The 18,701-nt window shown below is 46.2% G+C and overlaps 3 protein-coding genes across 4 annotated transcripts; 2 read left to right on the forward strand and 1 right to left on the reverse strand.

The window, feature by feature from the left end:
- Positions 1–396: 396 nt before the first annotated feature.
- Positions 397–6,715, reverse strand: LOC119116067 (neutral alpha-glucosidase C-like). The gene is made up of 23 exons (XM_037241193.1): positions 6,563–6,715; positions 6,363–6,425; positions 5,928–6,030; positions 5,542–5,669; positions 5,274–5,453; positions 5,173–5,194; positions 5,036–5,096; positions 4,810–4,906; positions 4,156–4,327; positions 3,746–3,866; positions 3,431–3,666; positions 2,968–3,174; positions 2,710–2,853; positions 2,335–2,431; positions 2,166–2,267; positions 1,892–2,066; positions 1,749–1,817; positions 1,539–1,603; positions 1,390–1,466; positions 1,252–1,326; positions 1,012–1,125; positions 768–880; positions 397–697 (listed from the first exon to the last, which is right to left on the reverse strand). The coding sequence occupies exons 1-23, from the start codon at positions 6,589–6,591 to the stop codon at positions 478–480; spliced, it is 2,670 nt and encodes an 889-aa protein (XP_037097088.1). The 5' UTR covers positions 6,592–6,715; the 3' UTR covers positions 397–477.
- Positions 5,804–12,140, forward strand: LOC119116093 (transmembrane protein 87A-like). The gene is made up of 21 exons (XM_037241252.1): positions 5,804–5,837; positions 7,185–7,387; positions 7,889–7,946; positions 8,036–8,133; positions 8,197–8,313; positions 8,527–8,574; positions 8,654–8,695; positions 8,765–8,891; positions 8,960–9,021; positions 9,167–9,350; positions 9,429–9,528; positions 9,616–9,709; positions 10,004–10,075; positions 10,164–10,272; positions 10,389–10,447; positions 10,524–10,627; positions 10,688–10,767; positions 10,953–11,017; positions 11,097–11,149; positions 11,234–11,264; positions 11,344–12,140. Exons 1-21 carry the CDS (start codon positions 5,819–5,821, stop codon positions 11,383–11,385), a joined length of 1,767 nt encoding a protein of 588 aa, XP_037097147.1. The 5' UTR covers positions 5,804–5,818; the 3' UTR covers positions 11,386–12,140.
- A 176-nt stretch (positions 12,141–12,316) lies between these two features.
- On the forward strand, positions 12,317–18,465 carry vps39 (VPS39 subunit of HOPS complex). 2 transcript variants are annotated; one of them, XM_037241195.1, is made up of 24 exons: positions 12,317–12,878; positions 12,954–13,019; positions 13,140–13,204; positions 13,271–13,313; positions 13,392–13,486; positions 13,567–13,665; positions 13,734–13,826; positions 13,925–14,108; positions 14,177–14,297; positions 14,361–14,481; positions 14,616–14,745; positions 14,837–14,979; positions 15,048–15,188; positions 15,263–15,404; positions 15,661–15,747; positions 16,178–16,251; positions 16,320–16,536; positions 16,623–16,751; positions 16,819–16,921; positions 16,988–17,033; positions 17,099–17,248; positions 17,324–17,458; positions 17,535–17,626; positions 17,787–18,465. In XM_037241195.1, the coding sequence occupies exons 1-24, from the start codon at positions 12,806–12,808 to the stop codon at positions 17,863–17,865; spliced, it is 2,628 nt and encodes an 875-aa protein (XP_037097090.1). In that variant the 5' UTR covers positions 12,317–12,805; the 3' UTR covers positions 17,866–18,465. The 2 variants fall into 2 exon arrangements, with proteins under 2 accessions (XP_037097090.1, XP_037097091.1); XM_037241196.1 differs by having other exon boundaries at positions 14,619–14,745.
- The last annotated feature ends 236 nt before the right edge of the window (positions 18,466–18,701 follow it).

An 18,701-nucleotide genomic window follows, 5' to 3' on the forward strand; every position in this document is an offset into this window, starting at 1 on the left:
GAGGATGGAATGGATGACGGAGTCAAAGGCGTCAGTCAGGTCAATGTACTTTTTCAGGGAGCGTTTATAGACCATCATGGGTGGGCGTTTAACTGAAGAACCATGCAAGCAATAGCACAATGATCATGCAGATCTTGGCTCAAAACACCAGCTATATGAACATGTCACCTGTCTCCCTCTAGTGTGAAGATGTTGCACTACAATAACAAGTCATCTAGCTCATTGATTGTCGATGGAAAGATTCTGATGGAAAGGACAGAAAAGTTCAACTGTTACATAGTAAGGAGCTAGTGTTTCTCCTTGGCTGCATTCATTATTAATTCACTCTATAAATTCTTTAGCAATCGGGTTAACGCAGCTTGGTTTGTATGTAATAAAGACAGGGAAACGTTCATCTTCATTTTTAATGCCCGATTTATTGTTTGAGCAGTGTAGAACTTAACTCAATCTGTATACAGTGAATGTTGTGACAGGAAGTCAACCTATCTGGATGTCCCAGTCCTTGTCCACGCTTAGCTCCAAGTTCCTGACGTTCAGGGAGCGCCGCTCCGGGTCGTAATCGTATTCCACCGAGACGTACTCCTCGGCCGAACCCGCCGCGTAGACCTTCACCGCCGACGGCTCTCCTTGCAACCCCAAGACCTCCACCGAGCGCACCGTTGTGCCACACTTGTAGCTCCCCACTTTGTCGGCGGCGCTGCAGTGTGACAGTTGTGACGTCACCGCGTTGTGAGGATACGACATGAAGTTGAGGAGGGAGGACTCACCGGCACTGAAGGCGTCCTGCTATCATGTGGAAGGAGCGGAGGCAGAACTCCCCCTTGTCACGGTAGGAGAAGGTGTGGCCATCGTCCAGGTACACCTCACCGTTAGCGGCACCCTGTGGGAGATTGGGCAAACTGGTATACTGATGCAACCTCCACCACTCGTAAACCGCTGCCAAGAGCCGTAACGGAGGATCCGGAATTTTTCTGCCTTTCAAATGAGGACTCGGCGCTTTGCTCTTCTCACCTGAGCGTCCAGAGCCACCAAGATGGCGAGGGGACTCTTCAGAAGGTCAGTGGTACAAGTCCCCAGCTCTATGGCGCGGATCACCATCGTACCGCCTCGCTGGAACACCGGAATCTGATGACATTGTACAAAATAGTTTGCTACAATGTTGTCTTGGCAACCATGAGATCATATTTCTCCAGGAAAGCGTCAAGTCGACTGAGACGTCAGCAGTGGGACAAGAGCCAAAAAACGATTTACCGTTTCCAAGGTAACCGGAAAACTCTGTGTCCCGCCTCCATGGTAAACTGCCCCAGATTTGACGTAATACCAAAGCTAAAATAGAAGAAAAACCAGTAAAGTTGACAGTTATGAGCTCTGGTTCAATATTTATGCTACCTGCTCCGCTCCAGGAAAGATAACTTCCAGTTGTGAAACGTTGGGGTCAGTGACGGGATACGCCAGCAGCGCTTCTCCTGTGTTCAACATTAATTAGTAGAACAAATAATCTTAGCGGTGGGTCGGAAAAAAAACAAAAAAACCCTCACCGATCATGAATTGGTGATCCACGTTGAAGAGTCTCTTCTCCTCAGGGAACTCTATCCACAGAGGCCTGAACATAGAGCAACGGAAATTACTGATTGAGAAGAACCCACCCATCCACCCAATATGCTGCTGAAAACAAAGTCGACCAGGGTCTCATCATGTATTGTGCAACTAAATGACAACAATTGTATCCAGCAAACAGCAGCACTGACCTGAGCACAGGCAGGCCGTCAGTGTGAGCCCGATAGAAGAGAGTGTACCAGAAAGGCAGCAAGCGGTACCTGAAAATCCAGATTTTGGGCCCATTTCAAATGAGCTGAATGCAATTAGAGACGAAAGGACGGCGGGACTGTACCGCTCTTCGATGACAGCTCGGATGGCGTCGGTCACATGCTTCTCGAACACCCAGGGTTCCCGGCGCGCCGAGTTCATCGACGAGTGGCCTCGGAAAAAGGGCTGCATGCAGGCCGCTTGGTACCAGCGGATCAGCAAATCAGTGGTCGGCTCCGGGATGAACCCGCCAATGTCGGCTGAAAGGCACAGGATCAAGGTCAAAACAAAGATTATATGCTTAAAAAAAAACAGATGCAGATTGTCTTCTAATAGGAATCCGGACTGGAGTGACTCACCTCCGGTAAACGAAAGGCCCGCTACGCACATGGACAGAGACATGGGGATGGAGATCTTCAGAAACGACCAAATTGCGAGGTTGTCTCCAGACCACACCGCTCCTGCGTGACAGAAACTCTTTGCTGATGGTTCTTTTTTTGTACTGGATTCCAAAGCTTATGCACATACCTAATCTCTGAGACCCGGCGAAGAAGGCCCGAGACAGGACGAAAGGTCTTTCCATGCCACCTGAGCGGGTCAAAAGGCCGTCCGCGGTAGCCATATGCTAGGAGAGACGAATAGATTACGAAAAAAATCAATTGCGTGGCGCACATACCTGTCAGTCATTGTTCCATTTTTTTATTGTTTGTTACGTCTCGTGATTTACATAAAATCGTTGGATTACATAAAATCTTCTATTTGATTCTTTAAAGGGGACTGACTTATGTTCATCTCAATGTTGGCTTAGAGCCTCAGGCATCATTACATTCCACCCACTTTCCGTTTCTATCAATATTTGATATTGTACTAATACTATTTACCGACATGCTTCTTTCCCCTCACCTGATGAAAACCGTACAGATTATGCAAATCACGATGTTCCCAGCCGTCATATTGCAACGAATCCTTAGGCAACGACAACTCGGGCCCAGAGAACACGGTGGGCTCGTTCATGTCAACCCACCCATGCAACACTGGCGTCGAGCCCTGCATCAAGAAGAAGATCATCAAATGACCTTACGCCATTATTTGAGGTCATCAAATTCAATTACATTCATGATAGTTGTAAGAAGTAGGACGAAAGGTTATTTTCACGCTAACCTTGTATCGATCCAAGGATAAGCACTGGGCGTACCAGGCCCGCGTGTGTGGGTTGCTGAAGTCCGGAAAGTGAGAGTCGCCTGCCCAGGAAGTGCCCTTGAAAACCTGCCCGTCTCTGTCCAAGACAAAATGCTTTCCCTCCAGTCCCTCCTTGTACAGCGACCATTCAGGATCGATCATGATAGGTGGATCAATGATAACCACCAACTAAGATCAGAAAACAGAATGACTTGGTTGGGAAAAACAGTTGAAGGTAAGACTAAAGCGTAAAACAGGACCAGCCTAGAGCTGCAAGACTGATGCTTTGGACTAAGAATTCACGTCTAAAGATAAGACTAGGACTACAGACTTAGGTCTCAAAACTAGGATTTAGGATTTAATGCAAAGGGAGGTCTAGCAATGAATTAATACTACTCGAGAAGAAGTTTCACGGCTAAAGACAAGGACTTGTAAAGTCTAAGACCTTCCTGTTCTTCTTTTCCAGCTGGTGCTGCAGGTTGGCCGGGTCAGGAAACAGCTTGGGGTTCCAAGTGAAGAAGCGCTTCTCATTCGTGTGTTCGATGTCCAGCCACATGACATCATACGGGATGTGGTGCTCGTCAAACTTGGTGTCCACATCTGCCACGTCGTCTTGGGTGTCATTATCCCAGCGCGAATGGTGGTAACCCAGCGCGAACAGCGGCGGGAGGGCCTGGTACCCTGCGAGGTAAGTCAGAAGCTTTTCACTCATTCACTACGGTTACGTTTACATCTGGGTCATCTGGGGTCAGTCACACACCTGTCAGCTCAGCATACTGGCGATACATCTGTGCTGGACTCGGGCCCAGCAGAACCATGCAGTCTATCACGCCGCTCTCAGACAGCCAGTGGATGTCGGTGTGGGGCGGCAGACCGTTTTGCTGGAAGAAGTCCAGAAAATGAAACACTAGATGTACTTTAGAAGTAGATTGAGACAGGCCTAAAAAATAAGACGGGACTACAAACTAGCGCTAAGAACTAGGATTTAAGACTAAAGACTACGGTATGACCAAAGAATAAAATCACTCGTACTTGGGGGTTAGGACTAATGGCTAAAACTGAACTCGGACTTAATAAGGACAAAGTCAAGAATTGAAGATTGGAGACTAAAACATAGAGACATACTAGGGATTCAGGACTTAAGACCAAAGAGGACTGGATCACCAGTACCTGGTCATAGTTGACATGTACAAACGAGTCCGAGGCATTGTGCCAAAAGACTCCCAGAGTTCGGTCTTGCTTGTGAGCCACCACGAGTGGGACGCTGCCGTACACGCCCAGATGGCTGTTGATCTCATAGGCGAACACATCCAGGTTGTACAGTCGGTACGGTTCGTTATGTCTGAGGGGCGGGGGACATAGAATCAGATGCTTGATTACCAACCTCGCTTTTTCAATTGAATTGGCAGAGATGCAAGTGGATGGCAGGGAGCCAGCCTTAACTTCAACATCCTCAGACCATCTAAAAGTGTCAATGTAGGTGTGGCAGCTGGTGTAACAGGATTTTTGAAGATTTGATTCTTGACGCAGGCAGACATTGGTGGTGGAAGTTCACAGGTACCTCACGTCATCCGTAGATATGTGAACAGCAGGCATCAAACCTTTGTCATCATTATAAGTAGAAGCCACTATTTTTGCCGTCGGCCACTCCCACAGCGGCGCAAACCTCCTTTTCTCAGAAAATCTTTTAACGGACCCAATATTCATCGAATTTGTCGCACTCAAACCAATGACATGTTTAAATATTTTCTTTTTGAGTGTGTTTTGGCTGGTTTGGAGAAGTCAACGGTCAAAAGAAGTCCAATTTGGCAATTATTCACGGACCTGGTGTCTGCCAAGCGGAGATTATCAGCATGTTCAGGTATACCAAACGCATCTTGGAATCCATGGAGACACAAATCAGCCCCAATGCTACTGGGTCCTAAGCAGTAAAACACAGACATACACTCAGCTCGCCCAAGAAAACATTCAAAATGTCTTCACCTTCACCCAATATAAACACTAAAATGCCATTTAGCAGCCGGTTTAAGCAATTATACCAAAACCTAACCGTTGGCTTTGACGTCCTCAAAGATCCTGAATGTCTCTCTCCAAAGACAGTCTCCCTCCGGCTGTGGGAGAGAGAGACAATTATGACTCGAACAAACTTAAAACAGGTTTCAGCTTGTTGTGTCGCGTCCTACTTACCTCAGTGTTCCCTTCATTGACCCTGAGAAAAAACAAAAAACATCACACGCCATAGTAAATAATTGACTGTCTGTTAATTGCCACGTAATTGTGACGCTCACTCCTGAGGACGTTCCCGCAGAGTCTCGAACCACAGCTTGCTTTGCGCGTTGAACGTCACCAGCGGTTGGTCCTCGCACAGAAGCTCTACACGGAAAGGTTGACGCCACACGCGGCACCTGTAGAGCCCCGAGGCCCAGGAGATTGTCACCAAGTCGTCCTGCTGTTCCTCCAGTCTCACCCTGCCCGTAAAGGAGTCAGCATCAAAGAGGTGTAGGAGCGCATCGAAAAGTATTTTAATGAAAGATGCTACGGGGCGACCGGACTCACATTTCACTTTGCGGCTCCCGGGTGAGCACATCCTGAACCCTGTAACGCGCTTTGATGGGATTCAGTTCGTCAATGACAATCCTGACCGTGTCGTTTTTGCAGGGCGAAACACACACAAGCAGCTTTATCTGTGGGAAAACAATTATAACAATTATACCAATTATATAACAATTATATCTATTTTTGGTCCACACACAGGTGAAGAGAAAATAGAGCAGGGACACGCCTTCATTGTTATCAACTGGAAAATGAAGGAGCTTCTGCTAAATCAACCCAGATGCAACATTTGGCACATTGTAAGTGTTTCTGAAAGTCGGTCTATTTCTTTTTAAAATGTTATATTCTATGTTTGTTAGTTTTTTTTTTAATGATGATGAACTTCATACCTTCATGAATGGTTCCAGCAGTTCAAAGCGGATGCCCTTTTCGTTGAGGGCAAGAGTATGGAAAAGAGCTTCAAACTGCATTTTGGGGCCATTTGTCTGCCGTCTTGGGGGGAAAAAATTAAAGTGACACGAGTTTTAACATGAGCAAGCAATATAAATGAATGACTTTGAAAATTAGTTGTAATATTTTGTGTTATGATTCATTTGGATTTTTTTTGGAATAAAACCGGTAAAGAAAACATTTGATTACAATATAATTAAATCCTGTTTTAAAATTTCAACTTCAATCAGATATACGTAAATTAATAGAAGAAAATTAAGTACAAATACCAGAATTTTTATCCTGTATTTATATTCACTTTGTCAAACTGTAAATAAAATGAAATTGGGAAATTATATTAAAATGCAACATACTGTAGGAGGTGAGTGACATACCTGTAAAAGGCAACCTGATGACTCTTCATAAACTTATCCTTGCCATCACCGCCAGGCACACCACTGTGGGAAAAACAACATCCAATTTAAAAGAAAAAAAACCCCTCTTATTTATATTTACTGTCATCCAAAACAGGTCATTGTGGGACGCTGCTGTTAAATTGATATATTATATATTATTATTAATAGTAAAATGATACCCAGGAATGGGCTGCTTCACATCCACCATGTCGAGCACAGAAGAAGTAAAAGATGACAAAGAGGGTGTCAAGTCTTCTCAGACGCTCAGATCCACACGAAAAAGTTACCACTTCACGTGTGCTTTTATACTGGAGATAACCGCTTCTTTATACTGACAGTTACAAGCTCCAACTCCCACGACTCGTTTTTCTGGAATTAACGATTTGCATTTCCGTTGCCATATGACAATATTTAGAAGACGGCGACAGGGTGTGGGTTCGATTGACCCCTCCGGCCCTCCCTGTGTGGAGTTTGCATGTTCTCCCCGTGCCTGCGTGGGTTTCCTCCCACATTCCAAAAACATGCTTGGTAGGCCGATTGACCACTCCAAATTGCCCCGGTATAGGAAATGGAGAGATGGATGGATGTCATTTGAAGATTAGGACAAAAATTGACTATTTAATGTCTTGTATACAGTTAAGATTCGCTTTCAATTAGTTCTGTAACTTATATTTGTGTCTTAAATATACTTTCCCCCTATTGCAATGAATGAAAATACAGATAATCCCCCACAACCCCCCTAAAAGGTTTTTTTAATAAGGAAAAATTGCTCATCGTTAGACGTAATCTGTCGCCCTCTAGTGGGAAGATCTTACATTACACTAACAAGTCATCAAGCCGGATCCGTGACGGGGGGAGGCGGCGGATGCTCCATCCAGAACCTCGAAACCACCAAGATGCCAAATAACGCAACGCGATTGTTACGCTTCTTCTTGTTCCTCGCGGCAGCTTTACCTGCCGCCAGAACGGCGGAGGTGTCCGTGTGGAACGTGGACGTCAACTCGGTGAGTGTCACCGTTTTTAGACCCCACCATTATGCGGAAGTGTTTGCTGGTTAAAAAGCACTGTTAGCTCGTTAGCTAGCTCGCCAGTTAGCCGGCTAGCTGTCAAACAAACTGACATACGGGAAGCAGTTTGAGCGTATTGCATTCTCCTTATCCATCTATAATTACGCTCTTTGTTCGCAGTAAGAAGACAGTTAAGATCACTAAAAGAATGTCTGTATAACTTGTAGTCGCGCTGTTACCACCGCTATATGACATTTTTACAAAGTGCACACGCAACTTTGACGTGCGGCTAGTTAACAACATGAATAGCGACGAAAACTTTGAGACTAGTTGACATCAGCGCAATATGGTTCATACGTCTCCGAATATTCAAGATATTTGCGGGTGCTAGATTGCTTATGGTTGCTAGTGTCGTTCTTGAAAAAAATGAAAAATGGGCACTAAATATAACATAAAAAATTGACAACACGCCAAAAAATGACTTGTTTGTGTTTATAGACACAACATGCCGTCTTTCGGAAGACGCTGTACGCCAACACCACTATCTTCATGAAGTGTGAGTACTAGGTAGTGTTGAAAGGAGTTGTCCAACAACTAGGATTGCAACCATTAATTGAACAACTCTTTTTACTCTCGCACCGACAGTCCAGGGTGACGTCAGCACGTGCGATCGAAATGTGGCCTTCAACATCAGCTGGTACTTGCGTTCCTCCGTGTGCTACAATGAGATCTTCAACACGCCCGTAAGTATCCTGCATGTTGGACACCCAGGCCATCGGTCTCACCGTATGTCTTCTCCCTTGCAGGACAACAAGGCCATCAACATGTTCGCCATGGAGCACATGCTCAAGGAGGGCTGGAGCGGCTTCTACAGTCAGGGCTACGTCTACTTTGAGAACTGCTCGGCTCTCTTTTTGCCAAAGGTTGGTGACCAAACAAAGGCAATAAACCAAAAAACAAACTCCTTCATTAGCTTAATGACTGGCTAATGAATAGCAATCTTATAAGCAAGAAATATTTCAACACAAGTGGTGCAGCAACACATAAAGACAGACAGTGCTCAAATCCCCCATCGATGTAAGAATAGTTTCCTTGGCGGAGGTAATCAAACCACGTCTCATGTCCCTCCCATCAAGGTGTACTATGGCGATTTCAATCCATATCAACCGCTGACCAGCCTAAAGGTGAGTCCTACTCATTTGTTATTCCATCCAAAACAATAACAGTCTACGTTTTGAGACTTTTAATTTTTGTCAAATTCAGAGCGACGCTTCAAACCAGAGCCTTGTTTGGCCTGACAAGCCGGTAAGAAATATACCGCTTTGTTGTACGTCTGTTCCCGCGTAAATAAAAACGACGTGCTTGTCGCGGCAGGACTTGGGTGCCGTCGCCAAGGCGTGGGAGGACAGCCCGTACTTGTTCATCGTCAAAGTGCAGCCGCTGTTCCGCGGCGCGGAAGATGACGACTCTGTGGCCGAGCAGCCCAACTTTGCCTTCACCAGTGAGGACGATTATACGGAAAAGTAATCAAGAAATGAAATACATATTTGGATTGGTTGTTTTGCACAGTGAAAGTGGAGATGAAAGGAACACATGACTACTCCTCCCCTGCTGACTGGCCTCAGATGATGGTGAGTCCCTCAACTGGGCCAAAAGTAATGGGACGCAGCTCTGATAGATTCTGTCAGTGCGACATAGTTCTCAGTCTTTGCATGTTATCGTCTTACAAAATTCACTTTTCAGGTTCTTTACAAGCGTATTTGATGTCTTTGGCAGTTCTTCATGATCATGTGCATCGTCTACGTGTTCTTCGCCGCACTCTGGCTCTTCTGGTGCGCTTGCTACTGGCGGGACTTACTCAGGGTCCAGTTCTGGATCGGTGGTGTCATCATCCTGGGCATGCTGGAGAAGGCCGTCTTCTACTCCGAGTATCAGAACATCCGCTACAGAGGAGACTATGGTGTCTGCAAAACAAAATTGTGCAAGGGGCCCAGTGACTGCTGCCAGCCGTCGTAATGTTTTTTTCCTCTTGTTTCAGTTGAGGGTGCCGTGATTTTTGCCGAGCTGCTCTCTGCGCTGAAGCGATCTCTGGCCCGCATCCTGGTGCTCATCGTCAGCCTGGGTTACGGTATCGTCAAGTAAGTCAACGTAGTAGCAACAAACACTACGGAAGAGAAATGAGCTAAACACATAAGCATGTTTTTGCATTTTTATTTGTCATTCAGGCCCAGGTTGGGCACCACAGTGCACCGTCTGGCTGCGGTTGGCTTGCTCTACTTGCTCTTCTCATCGGTGGAAGGCGTGCTCAGGGTGACGGGCGTAAGTATCCAAATCGTGTAAATGATGGAGCTTTGTTGTGACAGATCTTTTTTTTTTTTTAAATATCAAATTATTTGATTAATCAAGTTAGTCCTATTTTTTGTCCTCATAGTATTAGATAATTTTGAAGTTCCTCTGGGAACTGTTCAAGGTCCACTTATTTTATGTATATCGGGATTCCTTTTGTATTTTGATCAAAGTATATCACACCTGGGAACTATTTTATTATATGAAAAAAAACATCATTCTATATTTTTTTCCCCCCTCATTGTTACATTGTTCTTGTGTCTCTAGGGTTTTTATGGAACGGTGGCTCTGGTTGCCAACCTCAGTCTCTCCCTCATTGACTCCTGTGTCATGTGGTGGATATCCTTCCAGTCAACCCCAAGAGCGTTCTTCTCTCAACTTGAATATCATTTTATTTTTGTCATCTCCTTAACTTGCGTCTATCCACATCTTCATCAGCCTGTCGCAAACCACTCGTCTGCTGAAGTTGCGTCGGAATGTTGTCAAGCTTTCCTTGTATCAGCACTTTACCAACACGCTCATCTTCTCAATGCTGGGTGAGGCTCCATTCAAGACCTTCAGCCAAGCTATGAATAGTTCTGTAGTCCATAATTTGATTAAAATTGTTGAATTGTTTTATGTCTCGCCCGCTTGTGTCCAAATGTGTTTCCAGCCTCCATCGTTTTCATCATCTGGACCACCAAAGTCTTCAAGCTGGTGGACTGCCAGAAGGTTTGTATAAGTTCCTCTGAACTTTTTTTTCTCCAAGTACTGTTCTAGCATCACTAATAATCTTCTGCCTTTCCAGAGCTGGAGGGATTTATGGGTGGACGACGCCTTTTGGCGGCTGCTCTTCTCCACGATCCTGCTGGTCATCATGGTGCTGCTGCGCCCCTCCGCCAACAACCAGAGGTCCGAATCGGAGACATCTTCATAGACGGATGAAATCTCATCATCGTGCCTTCCTTGCAGGTTCTCCCACTCGCCTCTGATCGATGATGACGATGAAGACGAGGATGAGGCCAAAGAACCCATGTTGAACGAAGCTTTTGGTAAGCTGTCCTCCAGGAGACTGAAATTGCCGATTGAAAATTGGTTTCAAACATCTGAGAACAATCAGCCATTCGGGGGGCGCCGCCAAATTCGTCGCTACCGACAAGGCTGAAACGTGGCCACCAGATGATCTAAAATAGATGCTTTAGATCTCACTCTGCTTTTTTTATCTGCCTATCCAAAGAGGGGATGAAGATGAGAGGATCCAAACCGGAGTCCAACGGCACTCAGAAGCTCTTGAGTAAAGAGGTACTGTCAAAGCTCGTGTTTCATTAAGTTTGGACTTTTTTTTTTTTCTTCTCATTTGTGTGTCTCTTTTCAACACTAGGATGAAGACCTGAAATGGGTCGAGGAGAACATTCCGACAACTGTTGCTGATGTGTAAGTTAATAGCACAGTGCAAGACTGAAAACAATTTTTATTTTTTATTTTTTTAAATGTCCTGTTCTATTTTTCTACCACCAGAGCTCTCCCCGCAATGCTAGATGAGGAAGAGGTAATGCATGCACACGCCACAATCCTTTTTTTTTTTCTCTATGTGTTGACATTGCTCTCACCATGAGCTGCTCTTGCAGGAAATCCTGAAAACTAAAATGGAGCGATCCAAAATGGAGTGACTACCCTAACTCTCCAAAGTGACCCAAAGCGGTCGAAAAGCCATCTGGAATGTGTCCGTGACTTTGCTCTACAGTCGTCACCCACATTCCAACTCCACCCACCACACCCCCCACCCATAAAGAAAAAATTGGATGGGAAACACAAGATTAGATTATCTCCAATGAGCCATTTTCTAGATATTTGATATGGGCTAAAATGAAGGAAGCAATGTTTAATAAATAAATAAATACACTATATTACACTCAAGTTAATCAGCTACTGTATTTCCATATTTGAAGCCTATCACTGAAATCTGAGGGCGATCTAGCTATGATGTTCCCTCCAAAGAATGTAACTAATGCAAGACTTTTGAACCTTTATTCAATAACTAAATGACGTGTGTACTTGCACCATAAAATGTCGGCTTAAGCACCACCCTCTCTCTACCTTCCCTGCACTCACTCCCTCACCAAAACTCCAAATGTCACAGGAAATTAAAGTAAAATGCTCCATATTATTATATCTCTAAAAAATCTTTTTGGTACTCCAATCCAGATGTAGTGCACATAATGACATTGAGCTTTTCTGTTCTGTCCGACCGACCTGATCACATCTTTGTGCAAATTACTGTATATGCCTGGGTATCACAAATGACCTAATTTATGCTTATTTGTCTTGTTCAAATCATTTATTTTGTCTAAAGTCTAACTTTCTGGATGTTAGTCTGCAATGTGTAATTTCAAGCAGTAAATGTCCAGCGAATAAAGTTTTTATTGAAAGTCTGCATTTAATTTTTTCCCCAAGGATTGTTGCAAACTGGGAATCTAAAAAAAAACTCGGAATAAATATATTTTCAGCTTTATTAACAATTAAAATTTGAAAAGTGACTCCATAATGACGTCATCGGTGCAACCTGCCCCTTTAATTCGTTCCTCATGAGCGGAATGTGACGTAAGTCACGTGCATCCTCCAGTCAGCTGAAGCCAGGAGGAATTAGCTCCGAGCTAGCGTGGCTAACTAGCCTGCTAACGACAACATTAGACTTGCTCCGTTTTTAAGTTGACAAATTACGTTTTTTTACTTGTCGTAGTTTTGCACATAAATTCGAGGACGGAGGTTATGATTTAATAGGTGTGGAACGCGGTGCTGTTATTTTGGTAACTTCGCTAGGGAGCTAACAGTTGTTGTTTTGGTTTTGAACATAGTTAACTGTCAAGAGAAATTCTCTCGTCTTGCTTTCTCGTTTTTTTTAAATGCGTGCCTAGTGAACATTCAAAATACTCCGGTGTATTTGTGAGCGCTAAGCTACCCCGGTTGGTTCATGAAGGCACCACCACCAATACCACCGTGATCAGCGGCCACTCAGTGGAGTACTTGGCTGTCGAGCCTCGCCTCACTCCCGGCTTTGAACCATCCGAGCGCCCCACTGTGTGAGTCAAGATGCACGACGCCTACGAGCCGGTGCCGATTTTGGAGAAACTTCCTCTCCAGATCGACTGTATGGCGGCCTGGGGTAAGTTTTGACCCCTCAATCAACTGGGCAAGAGGCGGAAGTAAGAAATACAGAAATGTTCATTTCTTCCCACAGAGGACTGGCTGCTCGTCGGTACCAAGCCTGGGCATCTCCTTTTGTACCGGATCAAAAAGGATCCAGGTAGGCAACCATTTACCGATCAAACCAGAACTCATCCATGAGGGTGTGTTTGGCGACTCAAAACATTAAGTCAATTTATCCAATGAATGCTTTACCGATTGCAATTATTTCTCCTCCTAGCCACCAATCTCTTCGAAGTCACCCTTGAGAAATCCAACAAAAACTTTTCCAAGAAGATCCAGCAGGTAGTGATGCGTTTATGCACGTAGCTAATACTTGGTCTTCATTTGCAACTCTCCCTCGTTTCACAGCTCTACGTCGTCTCGCAGTACAAAATACTTGTCAGTCTTCTGGGTAAGACACCCATTTGAAATTTCTTGCCGTGTAGTTTCGATCGCTGACTCATTTCGCTCGGTCGACGGTTTCCCGCAGAGAATAACATCCACGTCCACGACCTGCTGACATTCCAGCAGATCACCGTGGTTTCCAAAGCCAAGGGAGCCACGCTCTTTGTCTGCGACCTGCAGGTTGGTTAAATTATCAATGAAAGTTTGAGGTTATGAAATTGCTGGCAGGATCTGAACGTACGATTCCTTTTGGTTTCCAGCAAAGCAGCTCGGGAGAGGAGACGCTGAGAATGTGTGTCGCCGTAAAGAAGAAGCTGCAGATGTACTACTGGAAGGATCGAGAGTTCCACGAGCTGCAGGTAGAGAGTGAGACATCTTACTGCACGTATTGAGTCTTTTCCAATTTTTTGTTTTGTTTGGTCGTCAGGGCGACTTTGGTGCTCCAGATATTCCAAAATCCATGGCCTGGTGTGAAAACTCCATCTGCGTCGGCTTCAAAAGAGACTATTACCTCATCCGGGTACGCATACTTCATGTTCTTTTCATTGGAGAAAAAAAAAAAAGACTGGCGCCGCCCTAGTGTCCATACGTGTTGTTACGTGACGTGGCTGTTTCCAGATGGACGGGCGTGGTACCCTTAAGGAGCTCTTCCCGACCGGCAAACAGCTGGAGCCGCTCGTCACCCCGCTGGCCGACGGCAAAGTCGCCGTCGGGCAGGACCACCTCACCGTGGTGCTGAACGAGGAGGGAATCTGCACCCAGAAGTGCGCCCTGAATTGGACCGATATCCCCATCGCGATGGGTAAGAAGACATCACCACACTTGGAGCGACCCAGCATGACCACGCAGTGATGTGTCCCTCAACTCCAGAGCACCAGCCTCCGTACATCATCGCCGTGCTGCCCCGCCACGTGGAGATCCGGACCTTGGAGCCTCGGCTGCTGGTGCAGAGTGTGGAGCTGCAGAGGCCTCGTTTCATCACGTCTGCCGGGTACGTTCATATCGATAGATGACTGGATGGATCGTTTCAAGCCACCGTTTGTCTGTTTCCTAGACCAAACGTGGTGTACGTGGCCAGCAACCATTTTGTGTGGCGCCTGGTGCCCGTCTCCATCGCCACGCAGATCCGACAGCTGCTCGAGGACAAGCAGTTTGAACTGGCTCTTCAGCTGGCAGTGAGTGAACAAACCATTTGTCTTTTCAACGCTCTTGTTTTCACTGGCCTCGATTGTTGGCGGAGCATAGTGACAAATCTTGATCATTTGGAGGATTGGCCGGCTCTCGAATTCACTTTTTTCCTTCTCGCCAGAAGATGAAAGACGACGCAGACGGGGACAAGAAACAGCAGATCCATCACATTCAGAACTTGTACGCCTTCAATCTCTACTGCCAGAAGCGATTCGACGACTCCATGCAGGTTTTCGCCAAACTGGGCACAGGTGGGACTTGATAGTTTGCAGTTTTCCACTTTCCAATGTGGATGTTGCAAATGGCCTTATTTTGGACACCCTTTTTTTGTGCTTTGCGCAGATCCCACTCACGTGATCGGCCTGTACCCGGACCTGCTGCCGTCCGACTACCGCAGGCAGCTGCACTACCCCAACCCTCTGCCGACGATGTCCGGGGCCGAGCTGGAAAAGGCTCACTTGGCGCTCATCGATTACCTCACCCAGGTTTGTCTTTTCAATGTGTGCAATTAAAATTGGAGCTTTGTGATAAATCCCCCCCCCCCCCCTCGCAGAAACGCAGCCACCTGGTGAAACAGCTCAACGACTCGGACCCGTCCACCACGTCGCCCCTGATGGAGGGCACGCCCACCATCAAGAGCCGCAAGAAGCTGCTGCAGATCATCGACACCACCCTGCTGAAGTGCTACCTGCACGTAAGTACTTGCAATTCAAATGTTCTGTCCGTGGCTCAACGCTGATGAAAAGCCTTTTTGTGTTTCTGTTGTAGACCAACGTGGCCTTGGTTTCTCCCCTTCTACGCTTGGAGAACAACCACTGCCACATCGAGGAGAGCGAGTACGTCCTCAAGAAAGCGCACAAGTACAGCGAGCTCATTATTCTCTACGAGAAGAAAGGCCTGCACCAGAAAGGTACGTAACCTTTTCGGCATTTTCGGTCGACGACGTTTCACTTTGAATAGAAGCCATCGGCGTCCGTTTAATCTCCGGGGAGGTTTTCCCCGCACGTGTGACGTCATCCCTCCTCGAAAACCCGCTTCTCCATCTCGCCGGTGATTCGAAGCATCTGCGACAATTAGACGAAGTTAGCCGTGTAATTGGAAGCAGATGGCGCATGGCTTCTCTTTGGACCAATCTCACATGTCCTTCCTCTTCCTCCTCACATCAGCTCTGCAGGTTCTGCTGGACCAGTCCACCAAGGCCAACTCCCCTCTGAAGGGACACGAGCGCACCGTGCAGTACCTGCAGAGGCTGGGTGAGCGTCCCAAAATTTAATTTTTGTCTATCTCATAGTTTACTATTGAGGAAATCACTCGTATCGTCTTTACAAATGTAAAATTGTCTTTAACATCCTTTTTTTATTTTTATTTTTTTTATTTCTGCTGCTTGCGGTTGAGTTATTGGCACAATTGAAAGTGATTGAGTGGGGGATTTTTTTTTTTTACACTTTGGCAAGAGCACTTCATGACTTTGGAACCGTTTAACGCCCCTAATGGGTTGCATGCCGTAATGTTACAAATTTCAGCTGGCATGTTTTGGACTTGGATCACTTTCCTATAGCTGCATAAGTTTATCGTGTTCGTGTCGGGTGAGGCATCAATCTGTGCTGCCAAACAAAAAGTCAACATTTTTACAATTCAACCAAGCCCGTCTATATTTATATCCTTGTGATTCCCGTCTCACAGGAGTTGAGAACCTCAGCATGATCTTTGAGTTTTCCCCCTGGGTGCTGAAGATCTGTCCCGAAGATGGGCTGAAGGTACGTTTTATTCGACATAGACAGATTTGATCCGCCTACCGTTTGTCAACCTTCCGTACGTTGACCAGATCTTCACGGAGGACCTGACAGAGGTGGAGACGTTGCCGCGGGACAAGGTGCTCAACTTCCTGAAGGAGGGCTTCAAGGAGCTGGCCATCCCGTACTTGGAGCACATCATCTACGTGTGGGACGACAAGGGCCCCGAGTTTCACAATACCCTCATTCAGCTCTACCTGGAAAGGGTTCAAGGACTGATGAAGCAATACCTCAACTCACTGCCGGAAGGTCTTTGGTGAACTCTGGACCGAATCAATTAGACTACATTTAGGCAATACTTAAAATAGACTTTTTTTTTTTTTATTCCGTGTCAGGAGTTGCAGCCGTGGCGGCCGGGACGGAAAAAGGCGATCTAGGAGAATTCCGGAACAAGTTGCTTTCCTTTCTGGATATTTCCAGCAGTTACGAGCCGGCGCGACTCATCAGCGACTTCCCCTTCGACGGTAAGCAAGTTTGGAAATAGATTGAGAGCAAGTCTATGAGCAAACAAGCTCTCTTGTTTCTCCCAAGGTCTTCTGGAGGAACGGGCCCTGCTCCTGGGTCGTATGGGAAAGCACGAGCAGGCGCTCTTCATCTACGTGCACATCCTGAAGGACACGCGCATGGCCGAGGAGTGAGGACGCACACACATCCAGTGAGCGTGTGGAAATAATGAGACGTTTTGCTCTCCTTCCCACAGATACTGTCACAGCCATTACAGCAGCTCCGTGGAAGCCGACAAAGACGTGAGTTGATTTCAATTCTTGCGTCCTGTATGACAAAAGAGAGTCGTCACAAAATTGCCCCGCAGGTGTACCTGTCCCTGCTGAGGATGTACCTGTCCCCACCGGACGCACACTGCCTGGGGCCCATCAAGATGGAGCTGTCGGAACCGCAGGCCAACCTCCAGGCCGCCCTGGAGGTCCTGGAGCTGCACCACAGCAAGCTCAACACCACCAAGGTACGACATGACACAAATCCACAATTCGGCGTCATCTCAAAATTTTGGTTCCCATTTAATTTTGTTCTTGCACAGGCCATCGACCTACTGCCGGCCAACACGCAGATCTACGAGATCCGAGCCTTCCTGGAGAGTGTCCTTGAGGAGAAGGCTCAGAGGAAACGTAGCAACCAGGTGCTCAAGAGTCTACTGCAGGCGGAGTTTCTCAGGGTGAGCGTAAGGTTGTTCTTGTTCACGTCCTTTCATCTGAGAACCCAGCTGGACTTTTTTCATTTTGGGGTTTCAGGTGCAAGAGGAGCGCATCTTCCACCAGCAGGTCAAATGCGTCATCACCGAGGAGAAGACGTGCAGAGTGTGCAAGAAGAAGATTGGAAACAGGTAAACTTTTCCATATTATGCCAGAAAGTATGACATTTGTCAATTTGTATCCATGATGGGACCTAAAAAATGTCATTTAATCAATCAGCCTCAATGATGGGAATTTGATTCCATTTTGCTGTTTCCAACACATCCAAATGAGCGTTTTTGTGTCTCGCAGTGCGTTTGCCAGATATCCCAATGGCGTGGTGGTGCACTATTTCTGCTGCAAAGACCGCAACGCGTGTCCCACCGAGTGACACCCCAACATGCCCCCCCCTCCCCCCCCCCCTGGAGTTACACAAGAACGTTACAAACACTCAGACTAAGTCACAGCAAGACTTTTTCTTTGAGAACGCGGTGGCCTTTTATTTTTTTTGTGGACATTTGCAGCGGTAGAACAAAAGCAGCGTGACTTAAAATGGACGCCACTGATGGAGGACGCTCGACTGTTAACGCCTTTTTTTTTTTCTGACTCACGATTGTATGCAAGGCGCTTTCTTGTCCGCTCGCATGAAAAATCACATTTGACCTGCTGAATTCACCCCCCTCGGAAAGTCCGCGAAGGAAACTAAAGTTTATTTATTGCTTGGAGGAACTCGAATGAGCAAGGTTTAATTTGTGCATTTAAGTGTGTCTGTTATTTAAAACAAACACAAAAACACTGTTACTGAATTGTTTGAGCCGCTTCAGTGCATCCAACACGCCTACGGTCAATGTTTGCGCACGTCCTGCTCTACTTTTGTAGCTTCTTTTCAAGTGTCTTTGTCTGCCTTTCATTTCAAATAAATATTTTGCAGCAGGATACAGGATGTTTGACTATCATCCTCCTAACTCAATAAAGTAACAGAACAAATTGATTGCATACGGCGTGTTATTCATGCGCAAATTTAAATGGAATTCTTTGAGCGATTTGTGGACTGGGAACGCCCCGGGATGAGCTAGATGAAGTGGCTGGGGAGAGGGAAGTCTGGGAGTCCCTCCTGAAGCTGCTGCCCCCGCGACCCGACCCCGGATAAGCGGAAGAAGATGGATGGATGGATGGATTTGTGGACTAATTTAGCAAGAATTTGTGCTATATTAATCGCTTCTATCC

The sequence above is a fragment of the Syngnathus acus genome, chromosome 22 (assembly GCF_901709675.1).
Source record: "Syngnathus acus chromosome 22, fSynAcu1.2, whole genome shotgun sequence".
Lineage (NCBI taxonomy): Eukaryota > Metazoa > Chordata > Actinopteri > Syngnathiformes > Syngnathidae > Syngnathus > Syngnathus acus.